The sequence below is a fragment of the Lates calcarifer genome, linkage group LG10 (genome assembly GCF_001640805.2).
Source record: "Lates calcarifer isolate ASB-BC8 linkage group LG10, TLL_Latcal_v3, whole genome shotgun sequence".
NCBI lineage: Eukaryota > Metazoa > Chordata > Actinopteri > Centropomidae > Lates > Lates calcarifer.
The window spans coordinates 2961983-2987211 of record NC_066842.1 but is presented as its reverse complement, the minus strand read 5'-3'; the positions used below and the strand labels follow the sequence as shown (position 1 = coordinate 2987211).

The 25229-nt window shown below is 42.4% G+C and overlaps 1 protein-coding gene across 1 annotated transcript; it reads right to left on the bottom strand.

Moving 5' to 3' along the window:
- Positions 1 to 1311: 1311 nt before the first annotated feature.
- asz1 (ankyrin repeat, SAM and basic leucine zipper domain containing 1) lies at positions 1312 to 24187 on the bottom strand. Its single transcript, XM_018692396.2, has 13 exons — positions 23988 to 24187; positions 22897 to 22999; positions 22306 to 22428; positions 18667 to 18778; positions 12143 to 12254; positions 11912 to 12046; positions 11496 to 11614; positions 9703 to 9775; positions 9231 to 9287; positions 8222 to 8334; positions 5357 to 5462; positions 5089 to 5202; positions 1312 to 1771 (listed from the first exon to the last, which is right to left on the bottom strand). Exons 1-13 carry the CDS (start codon positions 24093 to 24095, stop codon positions 1598 to 1600), a joined length of 1449 nt encoding a protein of 482 aa, XP_018547912.1. The 5' UTR covers positions 24096 to 24187; the 3' UTR covers positions 1312 to 1597.
- Positions 24188 to 25229: the final 1042 nt, after the last annotated feature.

Sequence of the window (25229 nt, the reverse complement as noted above, 5' to 3'; positions counted from 1 at the left end):
TTTAGGCGTAAAAACTCTGCTTCTGCCATACCCAGCTGACGCACAGGTGCCAAATATTTCTGATCCCCAAACGATGACGCATTGTTATTTTACAGCCTTATACAAACCATCACTCAGTCTAACTAATAACTCAGGAATGATGGCTCAAGAGGGGAAAAAGAGAGAGGGAGAGGAAAAGAGAAATTACGCACTGATTCTCCCAAAGCGGCACCTAAAGGTGATGTGTCCATTTCAATTGGATTATCTATCAACAGTCTGTTTGAAGTCTCTGGGGGAAATCTGTACCACTGTCACACGGTATTTCCTCCATCTTTGATCAGGCCCGGGTGTATCTGGAGGTCCGGAGACCCTGACCAGATGAGATTAATGGGCAAATTGGATTTTTTCTCATGATCCCCGTGGAAGAAAACCTTAAAACAACAAGGAGATTTAGAGCGGCTCTTCTCAGCCCCATTGAACACGACTTTGTTTTCGCTGCAGCGGTTAGAGTTGTACTAAGTCTGGAATATAAATCCAGTTTAATTGGAGTAATTTGTTCACTGCCTTCTAACAAATCGCATTAAAGATTGGTCACTGTATTCCGCTACAGGAGAGAGTAATCCGCTCTAACATCACCCGTGTAAAGTCAGGTCACAGCCTGAAACAGTGACTTTCATTTACCTGGAATTAAGTTTATGCAAGACACAAAATAAGGTTTCAAGAGATGAAATGCATCTCATTATCATCTAATTATCCAAAGCTCACTAATTGGCTCGTTAAATCTTGTTTGATTAATGAGTGCAACTGAAGTTTAAAGGATAATTCTGGTATTTTAAAACCTGGGGCAGCATTGAGCAAGAGAGGTGTACCTGATGTAAGTGTCTGACAACATTATGGACAGGATACCAGACAGACCTTTTTTATTAAAGAGTAAAAACCTTTTTGTTTAACCAGAAACTTTGCTATATATCAATACCAGACTCCATTGACAAAAACAGGGATTTAACAGAGCAGAACATGGGAGTTGGTGGAATAGTGCAGCCTCGATCTGTTAGTTTGTTTGTGTTATTGTGTGAAAGAAGTAATCAGAGAAGTAAAAGTACCACACAGTAACACAAACAAGCTAACAGATGGAGGCAGCAGCTCCTGTATTCTGCTCGGTAAAATCGCTGGTTTTGTCAATGGAGTCTGGTACTGATATATAGAGATGTTTCTGGTTAAAAAAGGATCTGAATCTTGAATAAAAATGTCTATCTCTGTAGAATCCTATCCATAATGTTATGAGGCACTTATAATAACAATTTTAAGATGCTGGAGTATTCATTTAAATCTCTAATTTCAAGGCCTGAAAATTCAGATTTTTTTAATGCTTTATAATCTAGATTAAGATCTTGAACGTACAAGAAAATGCTCCTCAAAACGAAACTTTTAATTTCCACTTAAACCCTTAAAATATAAAATAACTTGTGACAAGTCAGACCAAACAGAGAAACAAAAACACTGCAGCAAAAACAAAAATGACCTGTCTTGTCGAACGCCATCCCCAAAACATATCGCTATATCATAATCCCAATTTATCGCCTTCGGTCATTAAACAGAAAATATTACGACGAGCTCGTTAGCAGACATTCCTGTACATCTGCAGGTCAACCTTTCCGCGAGCCGCCCTGCACAGGAGGAAGAGGAAGGCGGCTCCGAGCGTGCTCAGTGCGACTCTGGCCAGGTACCGCGACCTCCGGTTGCCGTGGGAACCAGGTGGAGGAAGTTGACAGCAATCTCCGGCCTCGTCCATCTGAGGGAGGAGGAGGGTGAAGACGTAAGGTTCACATGGGGAAAAAATACACAGAAATATGGACGTGAAAACGCACCAACACACCCTGCGGTTGGAGCAGCATGACCTCATGCAGGAAGTGGAAAAGCTGCAGGTCATTTTAATCTAATCCAGTCTGGATTAGAGGCAGTTTCAGGCCAGCTAAAGCTCGACTGGATGGGAAACGTGGGTGGGAATCAAACAGCTCATTTCGAGGGTGAGGGCATGTCTGGTCCCTTCGTACCACCGCGGCATGACTCGCAAAAAAAAACCTGAGTCACCAGAACTTCCTGTGCCAAATCCTCCAGGATTCATCAGCCAGAGCCGGGTCCCGGTCGTGGTCAAGTCACAGAGGAATAATGCCGTTCCTGAACTCCCGACTCACAGAGAGTGACACTTGAATTCCTGTCATGTGAGAAAGTTGGAAGATACAAAGAGTTTCAAGCTCTTCTGGCAAACGTGGCTCGGGAACTTGTGGTTTTTTTGTTTTTTTTTTTTGGCAGCGAACCCAGATTTATACCAATTTCCTGACATCGGCAAAGAGGAAATGCTTCTTCTAAGTGCCGGGAAGGCATTATTCCCACAGGACTTGAACACAATTGTCACAGATGTTTTCCCTCTGTGTTCCCATCTCATTTTTTTCTTTCAAAACTAAAAGTTAAATAAAAGGAGATTCTCACAGATACATTCAGCAGTTTTTAATTCTTTACATTTTTATCATTTTGGTGTGGCACACAGCTCAAATACTACAATACCCATGAGTCTTAGCTGCTATTGCCACAGGGAGAATTTAAAACTGAAGTTAAAAAACAAACCAGATATTTTCTGACTTAATATGTTGGATTTATGGTGATCAGCAAAGTTTGGACAACTGGACTTATTTGGACAATATTGTTTGGGATCAGGGCTTTTTTTGTGCAAAGAACAGTGCTTTGGGGAATTAGAGTATGCACTGTTGCACTGACTGGATGTAGAGCCTCGAGAGTCCTGCATGTGTGTTCACACCTGACAGGTCGGTCACAGCCAACTGGAGGCTGAAGCTCTGCATATTCACATTCCATCGGCCAGGTTTTCACATGAAGTTTTTATTTGGTTCGGTGACTCTTACCTCTCTTGCCTCTATCTTTCTAAGGATAACTTTGGACCAGGGCCTTTTTGGGCGTGAGTGATTGATAGGGACAAAAATCTTCTGGAATCGGTGCAGGATTGAGCAAGAACAGTGTACCTGGCAGCCGAGGAACAGCGGCTGCAGTGTAGTCTAATGGCCGACTGTTCACGTCAAAGTACGTCCACTAAAGCGCTTGTTAGGCTCAGATTGTTATTATATGTGTCTGACAACATTAGGGATAGGATTCCTACAGAGATAGTGCTTTTTATTAAAGAGTAAAATTGTTTTTGTTTAAGCAGAATCATCGCTATATATCACTACCAGAATCCATTGACAAAAACAGGGATTTTAGTGAGGAGAACACAGCAGCTGCTAGAATACAACTGCCTGCATCTGTTAGTTTGTTTGTGTTACTGTGTTGTACTTTTACTTATGTAAAGGATCAGAATACTTCTTCCAACACTCAAAGTCACACAATAACACAAACACACTAACAGATGGAGGCAGCAACTCCTGTGTTCTGCTCACTAAAATCCCTGTTTTTGTCAATGGAGTCTGGTAGTGATATATAACTATGTTTCTGGTTAAACTTGAAATAAAATTCTGAATTTTAAGTGTCTAACAACATTATGGACAGGATCCTACAGAGACACCTTTTTATTAACGAGTAAGATCCTTTCCAGACTCCATTGACAAAAACAGTAATTTTACTGAGCAGAACACAAGAGTTTCTATTCAACCACTGCCTCTATCAGGTAGTTTGTTTGTATTATTGTGTGACTCTCAGTGGTGGAAGAAGTGTTCAGATGCTTTACACAATTAAAAGTATGAAACAATAACACAAACAAACTAATCGATCGAGGCAGCAGCTCCCATGTTCTGCAGGGTAAAATTACTGTTTTTGTCAATGGAGTCTGGTAAAGAGTGCGTCTCAGTTTGTGTAGTGAGAGCTCCAGCCGATACAGTGATAGTGAGTGTTTTAAAAGACAACCTCCCATTAGATAAGGTTAGATTTTTATGTGTGTGTGTGTGAGGGAGGGGCCCCTCCTCCTATCGGGGGGCTGGGAGCCAGTGGGTCCAAATGGGCTCTGTTGGCCGTCAGATTCCTGCCTGACACAACCGAGGACCCTCCGCACCTCTATCTACTACTAACCCACCTCCTTTCCTCACCTCATACACCCCCCCTCCACCTCCGCCTCTACCCATCAGCCCTTTCTACCCCTCTTAAACTCCCTCACCCCGCCAAAACCTGTATCCACCCTCCCCCCTCCTCCCATCAGTCCCCTCATCCCTCCGCCTCATCGTCTGTGTGCTGACAGGTCGATGTCACAGCGGTGCTGACTTATGGGCTGTGAGGATTCTGCCCTGTCAGGAACGACTCTCTCCTCTTGGAATACAAATGCAAACACACACACTCACACACCACACACACACACACAGAGAGAGTCAGGTGCACACATGCAAGCACTCCCGCACATACCTGTTGGAGCTCGCCAGAATTCATATACACCAACATCTAACACAAACACCACGTTCACGGTCATGCTGCTATTAATCCGCTGTGCTAAGAGGAGAGACTCTCAGAGTAACAGCCAACGTTGTGAAGCAGGAATTTAGATTGATTCACACGTGTCAATTCGCTTCGTTAAATCGTGACGTCACGACTGACTAAAATACCGTTTCCGGGTTCAGGCTCTGCTGGTTTTAAGATGCAGGAGGAAACGGCTGCAGCTGATAAGTTACAGTTTTTAGACAAATAAACAAAGTTTGACGTCAGTGGGTGCTAACGTTAGTGCTGGGACTTTAAAAAATATTGTAAAATGACACTGAATAAGTTTCTGGACTCTGATCTATTCAAACAACACGGGATAGTTGGACCCGGAAACAGTATTTTCAGATTGTCATTATGATCTTATCACAGATACGTCAGTGTCCGTGTCAAGGTTTTTAATTCTAAAACTACTTTTGTATTTTCAGTTTTACTTATTATTCATATCTAAGTTCCAGCGACATTTACTGTTGTGATTACTGATGATAAAAATAATGATTCATCTGCAAAATATCCTGCTTTTCTCACAACTTTTTCATGACCAGATGTTCTGCAGTAAAGGCTGTGGTGCTGATTGTAAAGTGTGCAGTGGTAGAGGGTTTATATTTCACATATTGTTTTGTGGTTTGTGTTTGTGTTGACCTGGCAGAGCAGATTGCGAAGGCAGGTGACTTCCGTCTGCAGGTCTTTGGTCTGGACCACCAGCTGGTTGCAGATGGCCTGGGCCTCCCTCTTCGAGTCCAGAGAGAAGACCAGCTGTAATGGGAGGATCAGAAAGCCAGTTTACAAATCCACCTGGACGACAGGTGAGGCATTAGCAGACACCTGACTACTGTTACATCAACATGTATTTATTATACTCTCAATAATGGAAAAATATATTAAATACACCACCGCAGACGACGTGTACCTGAGAGGCTTGGCGAGGAAAACGGTTGATGACGTCCTGAATTATCTCTGTCAGGTAGCAGCACTGCTGTCGCACGCTAATCAGGAAGTTATGCAGCTCCTCACTCCTGCAAAACACGAGCATTTATGGATACAAACAGTGCGCAAATGTGTATTTTTGTGGTACAGACACTTTTATTTGACTGTTTAGCTGATTCACAGTAAATTATTTCACCAGTTTGATAGTAAATTAGGGGAAAGAAGACAAATCCTTAATGGTTCCTGCTCCTTAAATGTGAGATTTTGCTGCATTTTTTGTTTTAAACGGTTCTAGACTCGTTATCTTTGGATTTTGGACAAAATAATTGATCAGTTAATCATAACAATAATCAGCAGACTAATTAAAAATTTATATAATCAGCGGTTGCAGCACACTTTTTTAAAAAATGTAGCGACAGATGCTCGATCCAGTCACACACACGCTTTTTATTTAGGCGTAACGCTGTGGGAGCTTTACAGCCGAGGTCAGGAGGTTTACCTTGTTAAAGTGAGCTCGGAGGCTGTGCCCACACTGACGATGCCCAGCGGTGACAGGGCAGACAGACTGATAGTTTGGACCAAACTCTGTGTTAACACTCTCCATGCATTTTCCTGGAGACCACCTCAACAAATGATATAGAAAACTGAGCAGGTGGCTAAGCCTTCTTTCCCCCCTCACCCCTGCTAACCCATGCTGTCATCCCTCCCTAAAAACATCCACCTTAAATAATTAGTTATTTATATTCATCAACCTTTCCGTCGCTCTCTCTTCCCATCCCCTGGTCCTGCGGGATATTGATAGCTCTTATCTTAATGGTACATTTCCCTTGGCGAGGGGACCGGGCAGCCAGCCGTCCCGGCCCTCCTCACACTCTGTCAGAGGGGCGAGTAAACACTGTCAGTCAGCCTGTGCTGCGCCCTCACCTCCCTTCTCCCTGCTGTTAGTTTATCTAGGGAACAGAGAGTGATGATGGGCCCCCGGTGGGAAGACTGCTGAGGGGATCGCACATGGAAAGGACGTTATGTTATGTGGAAATGCTGATACAGGGACGAACGTGTGCCACTTTGTTGTGAACTTTATTCGTCGAGGGAAAGTTGACTAGGTACACCGGCAGCACCCAGCGAGCGCTTTCTGAGCGACAGCTGCTGAGACGACAGCGATACGTATTTACTTTCACCGCACACATTTCCAGGCAGTTACAGTCCAGCAAGATTTCAGCTGCATGTCACTTCTACAACTTCCTTCAGAGGTGGAGTGGGGCATTTTTGGTGAATTAATTTATTTTTACATTTATCATTTCTCACAAAAAAGACAGATGTGTGCATCATTGAGGCCTAATAAATACACCGAATGCATTTCCTTCCTTAAATATCAATGTAAATGATGTTTTATGTCTCAGCCTCTTTTCCTGCATTTGTTGGCACGTTATTGCCACCAGCTGTTGATCAGTGGGAGAGCATGAAACCATCTCCTCTGTGGTGCTGCTAGTGCACACTACACTACAGAGATATGTAGAATTAAATGATGGTTGACTGTCTTCGCTTCGTCAGTCGATCCAGTTTCAAGGCAGCCACTGGCAGGGTTCCCACTCTCCTCCAAGGAATGATTTTCCAGGACATTTTCAATGACATAACGTTGGCGAGTCGTGCCCTCAGAAATACTCGCTTGCAGACGGATGTGTACTTGTTATTATATTCCTTCTAGTCCACTTGGAAGATGCATGGACAGGTGTGCAGACCCTACGCAGACATCTGTGATTAAATTTACGTCACGCCGACTCGTATATATTTGTGGATGCAAGAAGTAGAACACGAACCCTACAAGTTCCTAACAGTTTTAGGCACTTATCCATCACAAAATACCAACATGGAGGTGTCTCATCTTATTCTGCAGCGTGACGACGACCCCAAACATTCAGCCAGAGTCATGAAGAACTATCTCTAGAGACAGGGAGTCCTGCAACACATGGTCTGGCCTCTACAGTCTGGAGTTACATGAAGAGACAAGAGCGGTCACACCAGACACTGATTTGACTTAGGTTTCTTCCATTTACTGCACTTGTAGTTAACTGCTTTATTTTTGAAAGCATCCCTACTTTACCTATGATCAGGCTCCTCAGGTAAAGGTAAAAATTCTTGCACATCAGGTGTTTTTAAGACACATTTTCTGCCAGTTTCAGTTTTTTCAGTGTGATGTAAAGACCCTGAGGGAGCTAACGAGGAGGTCTGGCTTTCCACCCCTCTCCTTAACCTTCCCCTCTCTTCATTGGACTGCCTCTCATCCGGCAGGCGGAGGGGGGTGGGTGAAGCTGGCGAGCCCAGCTCTGCCGAGGATTCATGAAGTGATGGGGTGCGGTGCGACGGCTCTGTTTGGCCCACGCCGCTGGCTCTCCTTTGCTCATTGCAACCTCCCATCGCCTCTCACCTTACAAATCATTACAGCTCCGCTTAAACCATTAGGGCCTGGCTCAGGGCTCGGCTGCAGAGATGGTGGAGGGGGAGGGTGGGGATACGGAGATAGGACAGTGAGATGCTCGTGGGGCTGATGGACGACTTCCAGCGGAGGAGGACAGACGGGGCATTACGGGGAGATGGAGGAGGGCTGGATGTGGGGAAGGGTTTAAGGTGTGTGGCTGACAAGTGTTTAAATTTTTGCTACTGCCGTCAAATCTGTTTCTGGCTTTGTGGAGAGTGTTTGTGGAATACTTTTCTTGCGACCGACAGCTTATCAGACATTCCTAACAAACTGAAACAAACAAAGATTTTCAAATACTGTTCTCAATCAGTCTTTTTAATCTATTTACACTGCCTTTTTTCCCTACTTGAAGATGAAGATGTGATACCCTACCCGCTGTCTGCAGCTCCCAGCTGACTGACTGTGTCCAGGTCCACTTTGTCCAGGTGCATCTGCTGCACAGCACTCAGCACCTTCTGCTGGTGCTCTGGGTCTGTGATACCAATCTGACACATAGAGAAAACACTGTTAGATTTCTTGTTTGATCTAAATGTCTTCACTTTTTATATGTTCAGGAAAATAATGAAACTGTATGAGTATGTATTTTTAAACCTTACTTCCCCATGTTTTTGGATGTAAATTAGTGATAGGGACAAAAACGCTGCCTGGCAACCGCCATTTTTTGCCACTGACAGGCTCAGATTGTTGGTTTTAGGTGTCTGACAACATTATGGACAGGATTCCTACAGAGATGGAGCTTTTTATTAAAGAGTAAAATCCTTTTTAGCCAGAAAAAAAACAGATGTTTTATTGCTGCCAGACTACATTGACAAAAACAGCAATTTTACCGAGCAGAACACAGGAGCTGCTGGAATACTGCTGCCTCAATCTGGTAGTTGTTTCAGTGGTGAAAGAAGTATTCAGATCCTTTATGTAAGTAAAAATACCCAAAAATAATGCAAACAAACTTAACCGATCAAGGCAGCAGTATTCCAGCAGCTCCCGTGTAAAATCACTGTTTCTGTCAATGGAGTCTGGTACTGATACATGGCGATGTTTCTGGTTAAACAAAAAGGATCTTAGCTTTAAATACAAAGGTCTAGATTCAAAAATACTGGAGTCATCCTTTAGGTTCTGTTTCTTTTCATAAATGCAAATGCTTTTGTAATAACCTGCACTCATTTTGCATTAATTTACCTAAGCACAGATTTACAGAAACACAGTTCTTAAAAATATCCTGCTAACACACGTCACTTCATCATTTTAACTTCTCTCTCCTGAACTCGCAGCCTCAGAAAAGCCGTAACATCGGCAGCCACCCTCGTCTCTTTCTGGGTCACCCCGAACGCTGGCAACGAGCAGCAGAGCTGACAGACACACAGATGTTACAGTCATCCTCTACCTTCTCCAGGTCCTCCTTCTCCATGGTCAACAGGTAGCTCCAGGTGATATCATTTTCCTGTGCACATTCAGAAAAAGCAGAAAAACATCACTCAGCGTTTACTGAATCAAAACTGCTCCTGACCCCGCCGCCTGAAACAGATGTTACCTGCATGAGGCTTTGACAACAATCTACCTGCACCCATCAAACCCAGTCCTCTTATATCAGATCTATCAGTTTAATTCAGGCCGAGCCAATTCAGAACACTAGACCCATTATTCAGCACTGAGCGAAATATGTAAACGAGTCATCTCGTGACACGTTCCCAAGCTTGTAAATGTCATCCTGTCAGTGATGCAGCTGTGTTCAACACGTCTGTATCTCACCCACAGATCTAATACCGTATTGAGCTGTGTGTAATCTCCGCTCTCTCAGTGAGATAAAACAGAAACAGAAATCTCCCGTCTTATTCTAGCATGAAATCACTACTTACTGTCAAGATGTCAGCGAGGTAGCCGAGGTCGAGGCCGTGCAGGAGGAGCTCGAGGTCGTCGAGTTTGGTGACGCTGAGGAGGGCAGAGAGTTCACTTTGACTCTGAGAGACTTAAAACTATTCCACATTATTAACCCCTGTATGAAACAGCTGGAGCTTTATGAATAGAGACATCCTGTGTAGTGCCTGTTTTTTAAAATGAAAAGCTGATCCTCTAAGAGCAAGGCTTCGTTTAAAGGTCCAGCGTTTAACGTTTACAGGGATCTATTAGCAGAAATGTGATATAATATACAAAAACATGTTTTTATTAGTGTGTAACCACCTAAAACTAATGTGTTATTGTTTGCTTAGAATGAGCAATTTATATCTACGCAAGTCTGCCAAGTTTCTACAGAGTGGTAAAGGAGCATTTCACATTTTTATGCTGATGCCACGACTAAATACAACATCTAAATATGCAGTGTTTACCCTAGGGTGACTGTTATGGATTGGGGTGGCTGTAAAATAATTAATTCAGTCAAAAAATAATTAAGCTTTAAACATATACTTATGTATTTTAATTACATTATAATATTCCATGTAATTTTACCACATACTTTCAATGTAAAAGGTCATATTCATGCTATGTTTTGTACTTTTATGTATAATTCTTGAATAAACACGTAATGTTAATGTAAGAATTCCTCTTAACTTTTTAATAATAATTGAATGACTACATTAGGTTTATGTAGAAGTTTACATTAACTTAATATAATCAAACTTGACATTATTTAATTCATTCACACTGACTCAAAAACATAAATGTGACCTTTTACATTAAACGTATGTGGTAAAATTAGAATGTAATTAAAATACAAATGTCTCTGTTTTAGGCTTAACTAAATTTTGAGTGTGCATGTGTTTAAAAAAAACTCTTTCAAACTTCTGGGATCAATGTCTGTCTGTCTATGATTTTAAAGACACTCTTCCCTCACTCTTCTTCCCTGCTGCTCCGCTCTGCCTCGTATTTAGTTTTCTTGCAGAAGTTGACGTCATTTTATCACCTGGCGGCCACCATTAGCTTCTCCGACGCGTTTGGAAAAGGGAGAGCTCAGGGGACAGGTATTCAGTTCTCACCACTAGATGTCACTAAATCCTTCACACTTCTCCTTTAAGACCTCACAGCTGCAAACATCTACCCTACTGTAGTGTCCTCGAGCAATGACCTACACCCCCTCCAGCCTCAGTGTTCCTAACTTTAACCTTTCACCTTCCTGTAGAAGGGGTTGGACAAACCAAAAGACATCTCCTTTCTCCTTTGGGGGATCGAGTGAGTGTCACTGAGTTCAGACACATCACAGTAACCACAGTGCACATGCAGCTTTGGTTCTAACGAGCTTCTACGAACGAGCCCCTCTTTCTCAGAATATGTGAAATGCACTAGTTGGGTTTTAACATCTCCATAGCTGACATGAAAGGACGACAGCAAAAATGTTTACAGTTCTCGCAGGTTGTAAATCCCTGGTGCCAGACATGCTCAAAAACAACGTCTCTGGCTGATGATAATTGCCCCCGCTGTGCCCAAATGGCACTAAACATTCATGCAAGAGGTTTATTATTGTTTATGTCTGGTTGAACAATGGTGCAGCAACACCTGCTGCACAGGCATCGGTTCACAAGAAATCCAGCAGGGGGCGACAAACGCACAGGCTGCATGATGCTCCAAAATCCAGGATAACCTCTCTAACTGGGACAGTTATGCCCATTAAAATGCACTTTATGTCAACCCTGTCCCAAGTCTCATCCTGTCTTACCTTTCCTTGGAAGGTGGAGGTTCAGAGTTGGTCTGGAAGAACTTAGACAGGGTCTCCTCCATGGAGCTGAAGGCCTGCACGGAGGAGATGTAGGAAGAAGAGGCCAGGATCCTTGTTATCTGTGGACAGACATCAAAGCGTGAGTATAACGCGATTTATCTTCTTATTTGTCAAAAACGTAGAAAATATCGTTGTCAGTCCAGCACAAAACAAGGACTAAAGTCACAAAGGTCACAATGGGCTACAATTCAAACACATGAATGAATTCATATTTTACAATGATTAGTAAAAGAAAGTCACAGAAAAAAGGTGTTAGATTCCTTGTTTATTCCATTTCTTTCCAGAGGAATATTAAGTGGACCTTTCTCCTCCTAAAAATGCTAAATTACCGATACGTGGTATCTAAATTCAGGTACCTGTGGGTGTTTGAACATCACGGCCAGGTCTGCAGGGTTTTTGCCAGCCTTGGTCCTGATGGTTTTGTCTGCTCCAAGGTGGAGGAGCTTTAGCACTGCCTCCTCTCTGCCGTACTGCACGGCTATACACAAAGCCTGACAGAAAATACTAGCATCAGGTATCGCACAAAAAGTAGTGTATGCACTGAGGAGTCCTGCTATGACAGAAAGAAAAAAGAAACCGTGACACACTGTGTATCCTTTGCCATCCTGGACATTGATGTCTGCTCCATGGGACACCAGCAGGTTAATGACTTTACTGTAGCCGTCCCTGGCTGCCAGCATCAGGCAGGTCATTTGTGACCTGAAAAGGACAAGAGACAAGAAAGAAAGCAGAAAAGAGAAAAGGTTAGAAGACAATTAAATTAAGGATTAAGAGATGAAAGATGAGGACAGAAGGAGAGACTCGAGTGAATAGGAATGATTGCAAGTGTACAGAGAAACCACCAGGGTGCAGCAAACACCATATAATCACACACAGGAACACTGACTTTACTCTGGCCTAAACCTAATGAATTCACATACATGGATCCATAGAAGTGCCTCAATCCAGATGTGCTGGGTCTGGATCGCCATCCTCCACTGACAAACTTTAAATTCTCTACGGGGCAGTATTTTTAATGCTACAGAGTATCTGATCAAAAAGGTTCAGTAGATAAGTCTAATGTATTGGTTAGAGACAGATCATCCTTTCACTAAAAGGTCCCACATAAACACATGTGGTCAACGTGTCCTTCAACAGCTTAACTGCTGTGAATTGGAAGACCTAGTCCTGACAACTTTGACCTTTGTTTGCGAATAGTGATTCCTCTGTTGGCTTCACGTGTTTGCTTCTATCTGAACAAGGACTGTACATAAATAACCTTTGCTACAGTGCTTCTTATCACCTCTGACTCAAACACAGCAGGTGAGAAAAATATGCCAATCCAAAGGGGTGGGAAAGCCTAGGGGCAATTCATCACTACAAGAGGAAAAGAGGAGGCATTTAAAGGGGTAATCCATAACTCACATGTAAACAAACGAGTAGCCCAACGAAACACAGGATGGGAATGTGCCACTAAATCCAAGTTATTTCTGAAGCAGTAAAGAGTTTGTTTGCATTGGGGGAAACTTTTAAATTATGATGTGCTGATTATTCAAACTACAAACACTTCAAACTAAGTATTTGAATATAACTCAAATTTATTAAGTCTGTAGGAGCCAGATTGGTCATTTCTTTGTTCATTTGTGCCAGTAGGTGGCAGTATGTGTTCAGACCATTGCTTTTTGAGCCTATATAGGTAAGTGGGTTAATCAGCGCAGTTGCGCACGCTGGGAATCCATACGGTTTTTGACCGTGCCATGACGTGTAACGCTGCAGGACAGAGTATTGTGTGTTATTGTGATACTGAGTATATTTTTTGAGTCAGCTGTGTGTAGCCCAATAAATCTGCAAAAGAGAAGTAATGCTTGGACATCTGCTGTGTTATGCACTTACACCTACATTGGCACGTGTACAAGCCCTTTAAACCACCAGCATGCGCGGATAGTGACAAAGGGCCACTATAAAGTCCAAAAGTAATGACTGATTTGGAAATGATAAAGGATTGTTTCTGCTGCCAGGAGTCTCTCAATCAAAACGCTAACAAAAGACATAGTTTAATGAAGTCATTAACTAGCGAATTGTTAAAGCAGTTTCACAGTAAAAATCAGCGTTTCTCCAATGAGGTTTGGCAGACACAGGAGGTCTTTGAGGGGCTGCGAGTCGACCTGCTAACGTTTACTTAAGATGCAGACGTTTGAAGACTAAAATTCATCATCTGAATAAAATAATACAACTAAAAACGACCACAGTCTAAGGAGCAGCAGCTTAAAACTAGATAAAAAGTAAATTTTGACACCTCTGGCAACCAAAACACTGACACATGCACATTTACAGTGCCTTGAGATAACTTCTGTTGTGAATTGGCGCTATATAAATAAAATTTGACTTGATTTGACTTGACACATGCACACAGTAGATATAACATCTACTCATTTTAGACTTAATTGTGGTTTTATGTGGTAAAATTACACATCCAGTGGACTGAATCTTTACTAAAGCAGATTCCTAGTTAATGATTTCCAACATTTCCAGCAAAAATCTCAAATAAAACTCGAAATCAATTAAGACACTGCTACTTTGGATTTGATTCTTTTTACCGTTAATGAATCTCATGGTGCCTTTTTTTGTTTTTGCTTTGTCATTCTGAGTTAAGACATATTGGTTTTATCTGCATTAGTATGTTGGCAACAGAGGTGTTGACTTTTATGGTCCACTAAACTATCTTATCTGGTGGAGGTGATGTTTGTTTAGCAAGTGTGATACTCTGTGGAAACGTCAGCCTTACCCACCACTACATCTTCCTTTAATAAAATTCCAAGAAATCACAAGTTAATGTTCTATGTGAACTCAAACAAAGGAACAAGTGGTTATGACATGTATGACGATTCGTTGGCGTCCTCCAATCAGTCACTTCCTCTTTGACTCATGTGTTGCTATATTTTCCCAAGGATGGTTTTGCTGTGAGGCAAGATACCCAAGGTCACTCACACACTGTTTTTGTGCGTCCTTCAGATTGTGAGTTTTGGCTGGTTCCCAAACAGACAGCTGATCGATATGCAGACAAGATATGCAGCAAAAAAATGACTTCCAAATAACGGCTGACTCACTGTGCCAAGGCAAACACACGACGTCTCAAACTGGCTGCCACAAAGTAAATCAATAAATTTATATAAAAGGGCTTGAAAAGACAAAATAGTAATAATGATCAACGTATGCAAAGACAGCATGTTATTGGCTGGTTTCATGCACTGATAATAACACACTTTCCTTTCATTGGGGACTGATGATTGGTTCAGTTTTGTTGCACATGGAAGCTGCTCCCAAAAGTATTTAGTAGAGTTATTAAGTCCCAAATCGTCTTTAATACAGACCCGCCAAGCTGTGTGGCTACACGAGGCCTGTCACTGTTAAACTGCAGGATTTTGGATGTTAAATTACAAGTGTTAAGGGTATAATATAACACCTCCCAAATCTCTACAAAGCGTCATGCAACCTTGTGCATCTGAAAGTAAATCGTCAGGAGGTAAAAATACGTAGATGCAGACCTAAAATCTGTGGAAATATAAAAGAAACAGCCCCACAAGAAAAGCTGCACATTCACCTACTACATGTGCAGCAGCTATGTTCAACAGATCTGTGCAGTGAAGGTAAAAAAACGGGACACATGGAGGAAATGGACCCCACATCGTGCTCCTGCAGGACTTTGAGAGACGACAGAGAATGCCTGTTTATACTAAGACAGAGGGACGAGCAGCTGGTGTTAATCATTGGTTTGATATTCAGACGTAAGAGGACGATGAGGAGGAGGAGGAGGTTTATCCTCTGCACCCACATGAACCCCATATTCTTCTTTTGCTCTGAACGTTGGGGGCTTGTTGGTCCGTCGCTCCTCGCCCTCACCACCTCCCCCTTCATCTGCATCCTTCTGCGTCTTGTTACCTTGCTTCAAATATTTTGTCTGGGAAGGAACCAATCAATTTCCTAACGCTATAGCGTGTCCGTGTGTGTCAGCGGGGAGGTGTTTCAGGCGGTGTGTGTCGTGCATGTAATGGCATGCTGGCAGTGACAGAGTGGCAGGGGATTAGGGAAGGCTAAACAAGAAAGCCACTGGGGGCTGCATCCTCACTTTGACACGGCAAAAATCCACAGATGGTAACAGTAAAAGTGCTTCAAGAATGACCTCCCTTCATTCTTTTCCACGAGATGGAATTTTTCTTCTTCCTCACCAGGGCAGGAAACCAGATTTTATATCCAGTTGCTGCAACGGCTGATGGCTCCCAGACTTTCCCAGTTTTAGTTGTATTAATTTGTATAGGAAAATAATTTTCAGATTAAAATAAGAAACCTTTAAACGATGTTAGGGTAACTGCCAAAGTGGTGTCAGAGGTTTCTGGACCATTTTTGACACCTGTCACTCTTCCATTTAACAGAAATAAATAAGGTTTCAGTCTTACGAATATGTCAATCCACACAAACCCAGAGACAAAGGTGTGGCTTCTTGCGTAGCCTTCTTGCAAACTACAATCGTTTTCATATGTCTAACATTGTTCAGAGACAAATCTTAAAGCAGATCAAACCCGATACTACCACCTAAAAATGGCAAGTTCAACCTCCATGCCCCAAAACCAGAGGCCCGCCAGACAAGTGGCAGGTAGGAATCACGAGTACCAGATGGAGACCCACGCTTTTCATCAAGAGATCTGAGATCAGAAACCTGTTGAGTAGCGAGAGGGCGAACCAGAAACGCCTGAAAGAAATGTTCATCAACAGGGAGAAAGAGGCAAAAAGAGAGCTGGAGAGGCTGCGAAATTAGAGCAATGCACAAACCCTCAGCACCACAAAGATCGCCACTCAGGTGAGAAACAACATCCAAAGGAGAAAAAAGAAAGACTTCCAGCAAGATTATGAGGAGCTGCAGGTGGCGTTCACAGTCTGTTCTCCAAGAAGACCCGAAGCAAAGCCGTGACAAGCAAACTTCTCCAAGAACAACTGGAGAAACTCCGAGCTTCGTACCAAGAGGTCAGCAAAAGTTATGAAGCTGAGGTCCTCACAGCCAGGCAGCAGGCTGACAGCCTTCAGCGTGAGCTTGACAGCCAAATCAAGTCTCACAAAGACATGGCGTCACAAAATGAGCTGTTGGTGCAAAACCCGAGGGACAAACAAGACGCCGTCCTTCAGGAGATGGTGCAGGAGATTGACCTCATGCAGAAAGACGCTGCTGAGAAGTGATTTTGCAGAAGGAGGAGGAGGAGGAGCTGAAAACTCAGCTCAATGATCAGCACAACCCAGGCTTCAACCAAAGAGGTGGAAGAGGTCAGCAGTGCCTGCATCCACCAGCAGCACCTGAGCTGACTTTCCCTCCCTCACCTCACTGTAAGGAAACAGACCTTTTTCAAAACTGACATGAAAATTCCAGCCGGCCGAGGCAGATGGCCGACCCACCACCAGAGCAGAACCAGGTTCTGCTCAAGGTTTCTTCCTTCTAAAGGGAGTTTTTCCTTGCCGCTTTCACCAAGTGCTTGCTCATGGGGGAACTATTGGATCACCTCAACACAAGATCTACTCTTGTCATGTCAGGCAAGCATCAGGGGTGAGTGGAGAGATTTAAAACGTCATTACAAAAACAATAAAATAATAAAAAACCTAAAAGATAAATTCCCTGCATGTATCGCTGTATTTAGTCATAGTTTGTAATGGTTCTGTCAAGTGTTCAACAGCCTGTAGAATCTGTTGCTAAGGACTATAATAAAAAAAGAAACTGACAATAAACTTAAAACAAAAAAACATAAAGCAAAATACTCAAGTTTCTGCTCCATGATCAGTTTCATTTTGATTAATCTCCATTATTTCTTTTGTCCAAACAATTGTATTATATACATCTACAATGACCACCACATATACATTCTATTTCCTTCCATCATGTTTAATGCTATAAACTATGTATTTCATCTGATAGCAATGCAAGAAACCATTGATTACTTCCAAATGGGTTCATTTTACCAAACAGAACCTGACATCCAGACTGTGAAGGTCAAAAAAGAGAACATGTGTGAAACGACATTGACCTACTCGGCATCTGATTTTGATTTAGTCTTAATCTTTTGATCTGTCAGATGTAAGGTCAACAAAAACAAGGACATTTTAGCCTGTTTTTTGTCATTCACTTTTTAATATAATGTAATCTCTAGGTTTCTGTTTTCAGCCATACTGCAGTATGTTATCATGCCAAACAATATCTGCATGCACTGACAGCATCACACAAGGTATCAAGGAAACAGGCAGAAGTGCTTAATAAACCATTTGAATATTACATGTGAATCATCTATTTTTACCATTATTGTTTTACAACTGTCTCCTAAAAAATTACATTTATATACAATTAATTGGCAACAGTAAATACGACTTAAATGTATGAGTAAATATATGGCCTACTGGACTCTGCTGATATTTTGGTGTGATTTGGAGTCACACATGGATCTGGCTTTTTCCTGGATGTTTGTGTTTTTTGGTTCAAGGATTTAGGATTAATTCCAAGATGGCTGCCAAAGAAAAAAGAAAAATCAACAAATAATAACGTACCAGAACAAAAGGATTTGTTTTTGATGGATAGGTGGTTTCTTGTGGTTGAGCATGGACGTCATGTGCAGGTCAAATGACGACTAGACCTCCGAGATTTGTCCTGTTTTTTTGTTTTTTTTTTAAGCCCAGGCACCTCTGCACATTTGGGCCTACAAATTAGCAAAAACCATGCTCACTGGGCTCCATCCAAGTGTGCACAAGAGCTTCTAAAATCCTCCCGCCTGGCCCCTTACACTCTGTGTGTTTGTTTGTCTGTCTGTCTGATACCCGTCTGTACATGCACATGCCATAACAGGACATTCCAAACAAAACACACAAATATACTCTGTATGGAGGCACTGCGGTGCATAATGCTACCACATGGCAGCTAAACATAACGAGAGGCATCAAAGGAAACTCGATCCAGCACCTCTGTTGTTTCCTCCCCTGTTTAAGTCAAGTCTGGAGTGTTTTTACTTGGCCTACATCAATAGGGGTGTGACGGTGCGTACTGTGTTGAAAATCCCATAAACATTTTGACCTGAAGACATCTGTAAATGCCCCCCCCCCTCACCTGTCTACCATGTTGGGATCAGCGTTTCTGGACAGCAGGAGCTCCACGCAGCGAGCAATTTTGTCCTCGCTGGCAGACGCAGTGCAGCTGGCCATGAGCACCGTCCAGTGATCTGTGGACGAGAGCGCATTGGTGTGGAAGTGCATCATCACACTTTTATTTATACAAATGTTTAGCTTAGTGCAAACTGCACCATTTGAAGAGGCTAAGACGAGTTTTAGATGCAAAGAAATTAGCATTAACAAAAGAAGAAAGAAAGCCTGCACACACAGACACTGGAGCTGGCATCAAAATCCACTTGTTTCTGCATGTTGGATATACGTATTTCTGCGAGCTATGCCAGCAAATAGTCCAGTGTTGGCTCAGAGAGAAGCTCTTTTGTAGATCACAAAAACCTAGAGGAAGGCAGCCATGTGGAAGCGGTCTCTAGTCTCAATAACTTACAACAGCAATCTATGAGATATATTTGTAAGAGCTTCATGTCCTAATGACTGACAGTACCAGCCAATGTTATCATGAATGTCAGTCTTGGTGACTTCTCAGCTACAGTTTTTTGAGCTGCTGCTTTTAAAACCTAAACTGCTCAGCGATTTACTTCATTTCTAAAAAGTTTCTTTTGAGGTAGAGGAAAGTTAGGAGCAGTTTCAAGATATTAAATGACTGCAGACCTCTCTTTCTTTATCCACTCCCATTGCTATTATACAGAAATTGCAACTGGGTTTGCTACAAAAATGTCAGCTATCGTTGCGGCCTTGCAGCTCCAAATTTTGCGTTTGTCAAATTTCATGTTTGCTTTGGAGGAATGTTGTAGTTTGATTACTGTAGCTACCTCGCTGAATAGGGTATGACATTATCATCTACCTATAAATAGAGGAATCTCTTTGTCTTGGTTTCCCTGTTCCTCCGACTTCAAACTTTGTGGCTGTATCGCTGAGAACCCGAGGAGGTTCAGTGTCCTGTCAACTTTTTTTTGGGGGGGGGGTGAGCGGCTCTTGAGAAAGCTTCAAACATCACTTTTCTACATTTAACCTGATGCTGCATCCGGACAATTCACAGCATGCATATGTCAAAGTTTTATGAAAGGCTGAACTCGCCTGCAGCTGCGCTTTCTACATCTTCGTCCAGGTGTGGAACAGAGCAACAGTAACAACCTATAAACTGGATTAACGCAGGCTGAGCAATCAGCCCTGACGGACAGGCACATTGTGAACGGGCACTGCACTGGTTACTGGTAATTAAAGGAAAGACAAGCACCTTTTTCATCACAATGAAGTCACACATCATGCTGTAATGAGGAAAACAAAAAGTCTGGATGATGAGAACCTGGTGATGGAGATGGATAGCCGTTTATCTGGCATCAGGAAGTGTGGCGGTCGTCATGAGACCGAGTGACTTCAGAGGAGTTGCCTCCTTATCTTATCCCGATAAAACTGGTCTGAGACGCCCGGCAATGCTCTCGATTCCTGTTTTGTTCCGCCAATGAGCAAGTCCCCAGCTTGTGTGTGTGTGTGTGTGTATCTAGAGGCGCTTGTGTATTTTCCTGCATCAGTGTGTGTGTGTGCATGTATACCTGGGCCCCCTACATCTGTATGTGGGTTCCTGTGTCTTTGTGGCTGCGCATGTTTGGCTCTATATCTGTGTGCAAAGTGTGTGTGTTTATATTATGTGTGTGTGGGTGTAAACCAGACTGCCTGGTTTTGCGTCTACAGAGGGCTGGAGTAAATAAATCTGAGGCCTGAGAACCGGTGAGAGTGTATGACAGCAGCACGGTGACCGTTATCAATCACTCATGCATTCCTCCGCTCGGCCTCGCTGCTTGGACAAACGCCATCAGGACGTGACCACGCGTCATCCCTCCTGTTTAATTGTTTCCTTCACCTGCCTCGAGCATCAGATGCCGAGACCATGTGAAATCAGTCACACACACACACTGTTTAACTCTGCGCTGAGAATTAATTGACATCAGATATCAACAGCATGACTAGTGCTGTGGTTCCAAACTGGGGTTTGGGGACTTCGAGGGGCCACAGAAGGGTTTTTAGTGCATACTTACTGGAGCAGAAATGCAAAAAAATCACTTTGCTGATCAGACTCTTACTTTCATCACAGTTAAAATCAACACTATACAACTATTTAACCTTAAAAAGATTGATTTATAGTCACTGTGATGGTTCACTGATTTGTAACAGGGAGGAAGGAGCTTCTGTTGTTCCCACTCTGCTCTCTGAACACCTGTTGTTTCAGGTACGATCTCCCTCTAACTGACTGATGGTGAGCGGCTTAAACTGCTGGAATCAGGCCCAGCAAGTTCCAGAGTAAAGCTGGACTGTAGATCAGTTAAAGAGACGGCCTCTGCAGCCATGAGTCTGAGCGGTTAAACATTGTCCATGTGCAGAAAACAAAGCCAATCAATCCTTTGACTGCAGTTCTGACTGTGTAGTCCCAGACACTGGACGGACGGTGTGTATTATCCATGATCCCCAGCTTCTGGAGCAGGAAGTGCTATCGCTGCCACAAACACACCAAAGTCTGCTTATAATCCTTGATATTTTCAAAGTTTCCTGGCTGGATATTAGAGATGAACATTGGTTTTGTAATGACTAAGTAGGCATGTAACAATATCAAAATGTAAAGATACAATATTTATTGCGATATTTTTTAAAAAGTAGTAAAAAAACGTAGCCTCAGTCTGACAGTGTCTACATATAGTTTTTTTTCATCTGTCACCTTTTCCCTTTTTTTAACAGAAATAAAACTACAGTTTTACCCAGAAGACCTATCGTTGTGGTGGGACAGGTGTAGGTGGGACAGTTTGAGGTCCTGCTGCAGATGCATGCGCCGCATCAGACCAACTAGCGGGATCCTTCGATCCAGAGCAGCCTCTGGCAGTCTGTGTGAATGCGTGACAGGCCAGAAAAATCGCTTTTTCACTGTGTAATATTCACGTTCTGTGTGATACAGACAGGAGGCCACTGAAGCCTCCTGATGAAAAATGACACATGAAGACTGATTCCTGCTCTGACTGCTGCATCATTTACCCATCATACCTACCTAACAACAAAATGTTTCCAGGGGGATCCTGTGACTGTATTTTCCAACAGGATTCATATTTTTCTGTGTATATGACTGCAGACTTCTCAACATGGAAGAGCCCCCCCCCCTCCCCTGTGCTTCTTTTACCCAGACTGACCTCGATCCAACAGATGCCTTCAATTGTTCTTGCTTTGGGATGAGAGTGCAGTGTGCATGAACTAAAAACAACTCAAAAGGATAGGCGGTGTGTTTCTGTGCGAGTTCCTCTTTTGGCGTCATCACCATTAAGTAATGTCAGATGAAGCGTATTGGTGAACAGGCCTCCCCCCCCGACCCCCACCCCCACCTGGTCTTTGGCTGTAGCAGGTGAGGAAATTGAAAAAAGACACAGGGGGAGAATAGCTCGACACCAACGCAACAGGGACCGTCAGGAGGATTAGGTATGGCTGTTTCATATCCAAGTCTGGAAGGCAGAAGTGTAATGGTGTTGCCTACTCAGACTAGCTGCCCTAGTTTTTCTCTTTTTTTCTTAAAGGCGGTGGGTGAGGGATCACAGAGAGGTCAGCAAATCAACCACGAGTACAAAACAGTATGAATTCATCTGACCTTTGCTGAAGTTGGCGCTCGCCCCTCGGTCCAGTAGCAGTCTGGCCAGGTCGTAATTAGCCACACTGACAGCACACATGAGAGGAGTCCACTCAAAGCCAAGCCTGGTCTCCACGTCCATGCCTGTTCACACCGAAAGGATCAAATTAAAGCGAAGCAATGAAGTGATTACATAAAAAATAAACCTGTGCCTAATGCCCTCAATCACACGCACACACATACATATTGAACATACGCACAATCAGGACCTGTTTCTTTGAACTTCTTAGCTCAGTTTTTTGTTTTTCCTATTTCCCACTTTGATTTCTGCAAAACACTTTCTTGCAAAATTGTGTTATGTTGGGGAAAGAAATCACCACGTTGTCTCCACTATTTTACTCAGTCAGACATACTTATTCACCATGCTGGCCTGATTATAACAACCTTTTGCAACATTTTTTACCCGTATTGTCACAGTAAAACAAAGATACAGCACACATAGCAATAATTGCATTCATGAAAATTAATTAATCACATTGTTTTTAAGCAGTTACTTATGGCTAGAACTTATTTGTATTATTTTACTACGTCACAAATGAAGAGAGTACTTGCCGTCGTCCAACAGCTGTTCGACAGTCCCAGTGTCTCCTTTGCTGATGGCTCTTTTCAACACCAACACACTGTCTTCTTCATGTGGCACAACCGCATCCACATCCTGTGAAAAAACGGAAGAAATCAGACTCCGAAATAAGATCCATTTGGAAAATGTGCCACATGTATGTTTGAGGATACAATCCCTGAATTCCAGGGAATATGGAGTAATATTTACCAGAAAACATTCTGCTGTTTGGTGTGTGTGGTAATGACTGGATTTTTGTGGAGGTGACAGACATGAAAGCAAATAAGAGAAAAAAATCACCAGATGTATGTTCCCCAAATTCATACTATAAAATAAATATGATACAGTGGATAATTTATACCAATCTTGGTACTGTTTTGGTAATAGGTTTACTGTACATTTAATGTAACTTCAGTTATTTGTACTCCCCAGATATGCTGTTATTTATAAATGAACTTATTTGGGACAAAGCAGAAGAGTTTTCTATAAATTTAATAATGACTATGGTTCAGATATCAAATATAAAAGTCAGAAATGAAGCAGCTTACATTTTTGTTCACTTATTTCCGTTTATTTTGAGGCTACATTAATAAAGTCAATCCTGAATCAGAGGAGCAGAGGAATCCTTCAGCAGCGCATTTTAAATCATAACCTCATTTATTTATAATGATTAATATCTAGGAAAGATTCAGGACACAGATTTAGACAAGGAGCTCACAAAGCATGGAAATAAACTATCAACTTAATTCTGATTCCCCTACATTTACATTCAGATGGAAACCAGAGATCAGATAAATAATAAACACTTAAATTTTCGCTCTAATGTGCGCATGTGAAGGGTGAAAAGGGCGGTTTACTCCTCTCACCATTTTTACTAAAATACACTACGTGTCTAAATTTAACTAGATGACCATAACTAATTCTTACCAGCCTATAGATAAGGATTTTTATCCTGTTGCTATTCTTTAATTTAGCTTATAATAGCTTATGTTCGCTAATTAGCTGGAGTAATTGCGTTGCAGCTAGCTAACCTTGTCATCAGCTTAAATCGGTTTGAGAAAAGAAGAATGTTTTCTAAATTAACCTTAGTGCAAGAAGATTTTTTATCGGAACAGCATCCGATATCCCAGTCGTCATTGCTGGCATCGCTTTCATCTCCAGCTGGAAAGGCGTAATCCATGAAGCTGCCCATTATTTCTGATTAGCTAGCTAGCCCGGCTAGCTAACGCTATAGTAACTGTAGGTGAGAGGGGGCGTGGCTAGGAGGCGTTTCAAGTGGGCGGTGATCACATCCGCCGCGGCAACCCGCCTATTTAACGACGGTACTTCCTGTTATTTAACTACCTTTAAAAAACGTAACGAAAAGGTAGAAGAGTGGAAATTGAACTTGAGTGAGTTTAAAGTTGTTTTGATAGCCGCTCACATCAGTAGTCCGAGCTAGCTGCTTGTCACCAGCTAACACTGGTTAACGCTAACGTTAGCGTTAGCCATGTTGTTAAGTAAGCTAATATTAGCTTTTTAAACATGTCAAAATGTAAGCTGCATTCAGTGAAGCAAAGCAAATATGGGTGCCCGCTCTAACCTTATTGTTTTTACCGGGAACATATAAACAAATTATTGCAGCTTCTTGTCATGATTGAGGAAAACGGAGATGTCTAAGATTAATTTACTTCTCTGTGTTTGGCTAATATCAAGTATCATGTCTTTGCTAAACGCTGCAACGCTGACAGCTTCGCCATTGTATTAAGAATGCCAATAGATCGCGTACAATAATAAGTGACTTCTTGAATGTAATGAAATAGCGTTTGTAATATCACATATTGTTGTGATGTCAAGTCGGGTAAATCAGGGAACAGAATTTCCACAAAAGTCCGCCTTGTCATGCTTAAAATATTTTTTTCCGAGTCGGAGTGTGTACTTTCCGATGTGTCATGAACGTCTCATTAGCTCTAAATGCCAGCATACAGGCGTAATGGTTTTTCATGTTAGCTTAGCTAGTTAAAATTAGCGCTTAGCTAGCTCACTGGACTTCACTGAAGGGTGTACGTTAAATGCCTCTGCTTTGCTGCTCCTAGCTAGACACCTAGCATTAGCATTTATTTTTTCTGTTTGCTCAACTCCTGTATTTTTGATGCTTTTTTGTCTTTTTTTGTTCAAAGGCAGCTCTGGAAAAGGAGGAGAGAAGGGGAAGACCATGGCTTCTGCTGCTAATTCTGAGGTTGTTGATATAACAGGTGAGTGGTTGGGTGCTTTTTTTATTCTAGGGACCATGTTTGACTGACATCTCCCTCGCTCTTAGTTTTTACTGATGCATGAAGTTTGATGA

Coding starts and splice junctions, on each gene's coding strand:
- asz1 (XM_018692396.2), bottom strand. CDS start 24,095: ATGGGCAGCTTCATGGATTACGCCTTTCCAGCTGGAGATGAAAGCGAT. Junction 22,429..22,896: donor CGAACAGCTGTTGGACGACG/GCAAGTACTCTC, acceptor CGGTGTGAACAG/GCATGGACGTGGAGACCAGG. Junction 5,463..8,221: donor CTGGGAGCTGCAGACAGCGG/GTAGGGTATCAC, acceptor CGTGTTTTGCAG/GAGTGAGGAGCTGCATAACT.